The sequence below is a fragment of the Hyla sarda genome, chromosome 5 (genome assembly GCF_029499605.1).
Source record: "Hyla sarda isolate aHylSar1 chromosome 5, aHylSar1.hap1, whole genome shotgun sequence".
Lineage (NCBI taxonomy): Eukaryota > Metazoa > Chordata > Amphibia > Anura > Hylidae > Hyla > Hyla sarda.
In genome coordinates, this window is record NC_079193.1 from 159,914,848 (window position 1) to 159,923,754 (window position 8,907).

General features: G+C 41.3%; 1 protein-coding gene across 1 annotated transcript; it reads left to right on the forward strand.

The window, feature by feature from the left end:
* Positions 1-918: 918 nt before the first annotated feature.
* Positions 919-3,263, forward strand: TMEM158 (transmembrane protein 158). The gene has a single exon (XM_056520572.1). It carries the CDS (start codon positions 2,031-2,033, stop codon positions 2,952-2,954), a length of 924 nt encoding a protein of 307 aa, XP_056376547.1. The 5' UTR covers positions 919-2,030; the 3' UTR covers positions 2,955-3,263.
* Positions 3,264-8,907: the final 5,644 nt, after the last annotated feature.

The following is an 8,907-nucleotide window of genomic DNA, read 5'->3' on the forward strand; positions in this document are numbered from 1 at the left end:
AGGAGTGAAATCTAAAACACTCCAGAAAGAACACTCGAATTTTAGTAAATCAGGGCCATTATGTTTGAAGGATCTGTGTATCAGCCGAAAATGGTCTTTTTGGCCTTGAGCTGAAAAAAAAGAGAACGGGACGAGGCTTGCAGGGGGGCATAGGTTACAGGAGGGACGTAACTTGTAGGCTGAACCGACACACTTACCAGGAGATATAGATATAAATATATATATATATATTGTAGGGATTTCACTCTGGGGTTAGCTCTGGGATCGTTCTTAACACAGCCTCAAGACACGTTTCTACTTCATTCAGCAGGCAAACAACAATTCTTTATGCAAGTCTGGCTCCTCGCCAGCTTTATTATATAGGTTGCAGAATAAACAAAAACATAACACAGGAACAAACAAAATCCTAGGCCATCTAGGCACTGACTGCACAATACAGCATGCCCTGCCAGTTAAAACATGCGTCCTGTAACCTTTTACTTACTGTTCACACACAGCATTTGTGGCCTCTTGCCTTTTGTTCTCAGACTCCTTGTCTGTCTCTTACTGGAGAATGAACACTTCACCTGTGTTACCTCAAGTTGTCACAGTCCACTTCCATGTTGTGGGTCACTCATAACGCCTGGCTGTATCCTCCTTGCAAGGACCCCTGCCTCTCCCACACAGCCACCTTGCTGGCTTCTGGGGAGAGTCCAGACTACACTTACTGGACTCTTAAATGTTTGCCCTTCCTGCTGTTCTGTGTTGATAAGGCATCCGATATATATATATATATATGTATATATATATATATATATATATATATATACATAGTGACTTGGGTTGATAACAGTGCCAAGGGGATGCAAAAGAAGACATAGCAGCTAGCCCCTGCTTTTTAATGTGCATGCTTGATCAAGTGCGCATGCTTGATCAATCCTTCATGGGATATTTTGGTGGATCCTTACTCAAAAATGTTTTATTATGCTATATAAATATTACTCTTGTAATCCTGGTGACATTAACTCCATATGCTCAGGCTAGATTGGGACATGCACTGTATGAGTAGGGCTGTATACATGCTACATAACTGGGATGATCTTGGCTAAGATAAAGGGATAGACTTGGATGTTTTAAACACAGGGCTAAGAGGGAAAAGAAGAGGAGACTCTGAGTGTCTTGTCGTAATGGAGCGGTGGTCACTCATGCTCACTGTCATTATATTGTCTATGGGATATCCAGATATAGCCAAGCACAGTGCTTGGTTACCTAAGGCAGTTGTAAGACACTGAACAGAGTGGCATTGTATACAAGTAACTTCTGCCCCAGATGGAGACCCTGGACCCCCTCTTGGAGATTGTGTGTGTGTGGGGGATGGGGGGTGTCCCAGTGTTTCAGATACCCCATGTATGCAAACTTTTGCCTTATACTTTAACTTGGCCCTTGTAGAACTAAAATAAACCAAGCAGCTAATGCCTGTATTTTATATACTTTGTATATATTAGAACTAATTTAGATGTTTTATTAGGAAGAAACATTTCTCATGTCTGACAAGAGAATGTGTCACTAAAAGTACCTATATAGTACAAGGCAATGTATATTATTTTTCCACTATTTTATTCAAGTTTAAATCTCATAATAAAGATTTTTTTTTTCTAGAAGGCTCTACACGCTGCAATTGATTCAGTATATGAATACAGACAAAAGGTAAGCCCCCTCATGCTGATTTCTTTTCCTTTTTACAAAGTCAGGGACAATACCTTCCTACTATTCCCAAGTCTACAGGTTGCATTATATTAAGGAATATCTCCCGCCCCCTAGTCTTTTGGAAATGAAAGGTATGGATAGCCGCATCTCACAATTTTCTAATCATCTAAATCAAAAGCTGAGAGAAGGAGGAGGAGGAGGAATAAAAGCAGAGGGAGGATGACTTGGAGGCAGTGTGGAGCGCAGTTACTAGCATCCTTTTCCACGCCTGTGTGAGTTTCAGTCTTTGTGCAAGCAGTGTCTCCTTTCAGCAAACCATGCAGCCTCCCCTATAACACTGTGCAATGAGGGTGCTGCGCCTCTGCCCTCCAAGCAGCCTGCTCCAGGGGCTTGTGGCTTTGCTGGCTATCTGCATACAGCCTCCAACCCTAGGATGGAATCAACAGGGTCACACTGAAGAGGATGTCTTCTTACTCCCTATTAACTCCTCTAGCAGATCCTTGGCCAACCTGGGCTTTAATCTGCAAACTGAGAAGAGCACCACTGTTGAGAGTGTCCGAGAACTAAAGGCTACCCAAGCAGGACATGCCAAGAGTCTATCCTCTTCCTCTCCTCCTCCTGTATCCTCTTCTAGCAGCACATGGGATAACAGCAGAGAGACTTTGATAGTGTCTCCTCATGTACATGCCTCCAGTTCTCAGCAGGTGTCATCTCACTGTAACATCAGTGTGCACAGGCTGATGCTCACGTCCCTTCTAGTCCGCTGGGGTCGCCAGCTGGGCTTCCAGTGTGACCTGTTGCTCTTTTCTACCAACAATCATGGTAGAGCCTTCTTCTCAGCTGCCTACAATCGTGTTGTCTCCCCAGTTATCATTGAGCATCTTGGGGTTTCTGGGGCCCAACAGGAATTTCGTCTGTGTATAGGGTGTGGATGGTCTAGAAACAGAAGGAGTGGACACCTTAGGCATCAACATGCATCTTCTTCTTCATCATCTACTTTCTCTTTTCTTTCATCGTCCTCAACAGACCCTCGTAATTCTTTACAAGGGGAATCCCTGAATTTCTGCTGCCTGGATTTTAGTTTGGAAGAGCTAAGAGGGGAACAGGGCTGGAGAATGAATCGGAAGCCCATTGAATCTACTTTGGTGGCTTGTTTCATGACTCTTGTTATCATTGTCTGGAGTGTTGCTGCCCTCATCTGGCCAGTGCCTATTATAGCAGGTTTCTTGCCTAATGGTATGGAACAAAGAAGGACAAGCAGAAAATAGCAACATTGCACTTTAAGTGGCATTCCAGTTTATACAGTAGATATACTTCGTGTAATGTGCTGTGGAAAACTTCCGTTCTTGGTCAGTTATGTATTACCTACAACATGTAACTTAATTCCCTTTAGATAGTAGGTTGGGAAAAAAATGACAGGTATAATCAATTTTGTTGGTTGTGTTTTCAAGTGAATGTATGAACATACAATTTTTGAATGTAGACCTTTAAATACGCACACTATATCTCAAACTAAAGGGTTAACTGAAGCAGTGATTGTAGAATTGCAGAAAATATATCATTGCACTTTACTGTACGGGACTTCTGGTTCACAGAGACAATTCAGAGACAAAGTTGGTTGTTTAAATGATGCAGAAATGACTACAATGGTGTTGATTGAATATAATCATTTTTTATAACTATATGAATGTTCACAGTTGACTTAATACTACAATATTTAACCTAGAACAATTTATTATGTGTATCATAAGGGGCATTGTTTTATTTACTATTAACATTTTAAATCATTCTGATGTTCTAGCTAAAGACCTTTAAATGCAAATCGATAGTGGAATTCACAAATGTATACTCTGTTTAGTCTTTAAACCATACAGGATCTACATTTTTTGTAATTAAAATGTTTGTTAACTGTTACAAGATTACTTGATTATGTAGAGCATTATTTGCCAACCAGTATTTACTATAACCTGACCCTGCGACTCTCTCCTGCCTGGAACCTTGTCAGTAGCCCCCCTCACTGAACACAGTAGTTTTACAGTAGACGAAACTTGTCAAAACATTGTAGACACTACATAAAGCTAGACTACAATTGTCAAATGCTTTACCCTACTATATGGTTCACACGGTCGTCTAGACCCGTCCCGTTCTTCTTCCATCAAAAATAAAAATGGACTTTAAAAAAAGGACAATAACGGATGCAAATGGATGTTATGCTTTTGGATCCGTTATTGGTTAGTCAATAAACGGGAAAAAAAAACTTTTTGTTCTGAGAATGCTCAGAAGTAAAACCGGATCAAAAAACGGACTGAAAAAACTGACAAACGGATGACATTAAAGGCTCATCCGTTTTCCATAGACTTCAATGTTAAATTCACTGTATCTGTTTTTACATCCGTTTTTTTTGACGGAAGAAAAAATACTGCATGTGCCGTTTTTTTTGCCGTCAAAAAAATGGAAATGAGAGCAGACGGGTACAAATGGATGTGAATGGATTATAAAAAAAATCCCATTGACATGAATAAGATTTTTTTTTTTAAAACCATTTTTAATCCATTTACAGCCTGTAAGAACGGAACCGAAACGAGGATAAAAAAAAATGGGGACAGACGGCCATATGAATGCCCCCTAGGATAGGTATAGGAACAGAGGTGTTTTGGAATAGGAATGTGTCAGATGTTCCCTCCCCCTGGTGATAAGGTTGGAAATCACTAATGTAGAGTATATACAAAGGTAAAATATTGTTTACTGTTTTTAGATCAAATTGTGGGTTTTACAAGCCTATATATTTGCCGATCTTTGGAGTCCTTTAAAATAGATGTAACCTCAAGTCAAATGTTTCACTGACTTCATTTACTTTAGTTATAATTCTGCATATTGCAATGCTTTGGGTATAATTCACATGCTTAATTTAAAACTATGTAGGCACAGTATGCACATTCTCCCTTAAAAGTAGTACTCGAAACTTAGGACCCCAAGTACTCATCTTATTTCAAGAGCTGCATACTCACATATAATGAAATTAATGCCTTCTTTACTATGACTTTCAAATGCTCTAACGTTGTAACATGTATTTTAAAGGCTATGTACCTTTATAACCAGATATTTATACATATTGCTACACCCCGCCCCTCTTGTTGTTAACCTATTAGATGAGAGTACACATGGTTTCTTTGTTATGTGTAAGAATAACAACAAATAAGTCTGCATAGAAGCTGTATACATAAAGACACAGGTTGTTTTATTATTACGACTATTTGCAAGGTTGCTTCAGTTTTCTAGTTTAGATGCACTGGACCAACAAAACAAAAACAAATTGTTACATATGTGCAGCTAGAATTTCAGGCACTTTCCACCTACTATAAATGCTCTGAAAATCTCCAAAAACTTGGTTAATGAACATTTAGTGTTGGGCGCGAATATTGGCATTTCGAATCTTTATTGCGAATATCGCGAATTCGCGAATATATTCGCTATATATTTAAAATGACAAATATTCACTTTTTCACGCTTATGCGCAAATTCCTTCTTTTCACTTGTGGGCCAATTAGAATGAGGCAAATACGCTTGTCAGAGGTTATCAACAATATCCCTAGCAACCAATAGTAAAGTTGACCACCCCCTCACTGTGTTCTTCCTCGAATACGCAAATATGCCAATATTCACATATGCGAATACGCGAATATTCGCGTATGCGAATATAATGAATATGTGAAATTCGCAAATATAGGATGAATATGCGTCTATATATTCGCAAAATATCGCGAATTTGAATATGGGCAATGCCGCTCATCACTGAATTGAACATATAAGAAAAATGAAAAAATGCAAGTTCTATAGTGTTTCTCTTAGGGCGATGACATTTTAGTAGTTTATGTGTATAGGTAGAATCAGTCACATTTACACTAAAGTGGGTATGTTGTTCAGATGCTGCAAACCTTATTTGCGCAGTTACTCCTGGCAATGTTTCAAGAGTGGCACTGACCCAGGGATTACTGTGTGTACCCAGTGCACTAAGCATATGCTTCTTGTATACCTAACCCCCTGAGCTTGTTCTTATGGAGATTGTTGGCTGCATCACAGAGGAGGCAGGTATAGGAATAAGTGAGAGTCTCAGAAGTGTTATGGATTTAGTCAGTAGCTTTCTACAGGTGGGAAATCAGGTTTAATCTTTAGTCTAGTAGACTTCTTCGGTTTTGGGTTATTCACATGGTTAAAGGGGTACTCCGCCCCTAGATATCTTATCCCCTATCCAAAGGATAGGGGATAAGATGTCAGATCGCCGCAGTCCCGCTGCTGGGGAGCCCCGGGATCATGCACGCGGCACCGCGCTCTCATTACAGCACAGAGCGAGTTCGCTCTGCACGTAATGATGGGCAGTACAGGGGCCGGAGCATCGTTATGTCACGACTCCGCCCTCGTGACATCACGTCCCGCCCCTTTCAATACAAGTCTATGGGAGGGGGTCGTCACGCCCCCTCCCATAGACTTACATTAAGGGGACGGGCCGTGATGTCACGAGGGGCGGAGCCATGACATCACGCTGCTCCGTCCCCCGTATCGCCCGTCATTAAGCACAGAGTGAACTCGCTCTGTGCTGTAATGAGAGCGCGGTGCTGCAGCGGGGATCCCAGGGCTCCCCAGCAGCGGGACTGCGGCGATCTGACATCTTATCCCCTATCCTTTGCATAGGGGATAAGATGTCTAGGGGCGGAGTACCCCTTTAAAAGAAGCTTCTTAAAATCAGCTCCAAAACCCACCTCTGATTTCAGCAATTATTTTGATGTGGTTTTTCACGTGTTTTTTTTTCTTCTTCAAGCTCCCATTGATTTCAGTGTGAGCTTCCAAATGACATGGCTCTGACATGGCACATCCTTTGTACAGCACTGTTGTTCTTTTTGAGCATTCTCCATTGAAGTCATTTATAAAGTAGAGTACTGAAACTTTTACAGACAGCCATGCCTTTCAGTTAGGCAATGCTACTGGGGTTCAGTCTTCCAACAACTTTTACACGGGGCGGACCCTACACCCTTAGTTGTTGATTGGGAATTCCTAATCAATGTTCATTTTCCTTATGGCCACTTCCCAGCATGGTAACATTTTGAAGAAAATAATACAGACTCTCAGATAACAGGATGTCTAAACAGATCAGGAACCATTAGCAGAAGGTCTACCTATAAGGGAAGACCTATTAAATACAGTGGTCCCTCAACATACGATGGTAATCCGTTCCAAATGAACCATCGCTTGTTGAAACCATCGTATGTTGAGGGATCCGTGCAATGTAAAGTATAGGACAGTGGTCTACAACCTGCGGACCTCCAGATGTTGCAAAACTACAACACCCAGCATGCCCGGACAGCCGTTGGCTGTCCAGGCATGCTGGGTGTTGTAGTTTTGCAACATCTGGAGGTCCGCAGGTTGAAGACCACTGGCATAGGAAGTTGTACTCACCTGTCCCTGCCACTCCGGACTGTCACCGCTCATCACCGCTGCCCTGGATGTCGCCTTCCAGCGCTGTCGCCGTGTCCCCGGGTGTCCCCGACGCTCCGGCAAGGCCTTTGTTTCCCCGGCATCCTCGCTTTCCGTCGCCGCTCTCCGTCGCCATCATGTCACTACGCACGCCGCTCCTATTGGATGACGGGACGGCGTGCGCAGCGACGTGATGATGACGATGGAGAGTGTCGACGATGCAGGGGATCCCAAAGAGGACGTGCCGGAGCCCCGAGGACAGGTAAGTGATCGTCACCGGACCACACGGGGCACTGTAAATGGCTATCCGGTGGCAGCTGAAGCAGTCTGCGCTGCCGGATAGCCGTTTATGCGATGGCCCCGACATAAAAAAGCATCGTATGTTGATGCTGCCTTCAACATGCGATGGTCTCTGAGAGGCCATGGTATGTTGAAATTATCATATGTCGGGGCCATTGTAGGTCGGGGGGTCACTGTACATTTATAAGAACTATTCTCTACAGCATGTGTTGTCTCAGTGTATATGTTTAGCTCTTCAATTGTTGCCAACCCTCTTATTTATTAAATTAGCAAGTGTTAAAATCAAATCGTAATTACTATAATTTACAATAAAATGTTCTTGTAATTTCTTGCCATACAAGGATGTTTGGTAAAAGGGTGAACTGAAGCAAAGCGGATAAAAAAGTGTCACACAGAGGAAGCAGCTAATTTGGAAAATAGACACAATGTAGCCTACTGGATTGATAGACAGTTGATTACTAATGTCTTCATGTGGGAATTACAGATAACAATTTCTTTTATGAGACTGCTTTGCTTAGGTCTTAATTCTTCAGGCAAACTATGTGTCATATATACATTCATTTTAGATACTTAGGGCTAACAGTATATATATGCAAAATTGTAGAATGTTGCAGAATCTTGTAACACCTTTTTTATTAGACTAAGGCTGGGTTCACACCACGTTTTTGCAATACAGATCCTGTATCAGGTTTTTGATTAAAAAAGCGGATTCCTCAAAACCGGACTAAACTGTATCAAAACGTGTGTACAAACTTTTATCTGTATATGGTTGAAAACCGAATACGGTTTAGAAAAATGATGTCCGGTTGCATCCTTTTTTTTAAGAAAAAACTGTATACGTTTTTAACTTTTCACTCCATTATGAATAAAGTTTCACTTGTTTTATTGAAATTCCAAGAGAAAAAACTGTGCAAAGTCAAAAACCGTATGGAACCGTATGGTGAAAACCGTATGGAACCGTACGCACATATGGTCCTGTAAAGTTCACATTGACTCCCATATTAAAAAAAAATAAAAAAACTTGTACAGTTTAATACAGTTTTTCACCCAGACCAAAAAACGTGGTAGGCCACGGTCTTCTGTCTGGAAAAAAAAAGGAAAAAAACGTATGGTTTGAAAAACGGAGACAACCGTATACATTATGGTGCATACAGTTTTGAATGAGAAGTCTATGGGCACGGTTTTCTGTAGGGTTGCATACTTTTTTTTTTTCATGAAACTGTATGCTGAAACCGTATAGCAAAATCGTGGTGTGAACCCACCCTAACAGTGTTTTGTAAAGACAAGCTTTTGGGAGTCCTTCCTTTATCCCAAAAGATTGTCTTTACAAGATACTGTTAGTCCAATAAAAAAAGGTGTTACAAGATTCTGCAACATTCTATGATTCTGCGTCTGCATCACTGGACTGATACGGCTACTCCAAACTACTAGATAATAGCCTCTATTGTGGCT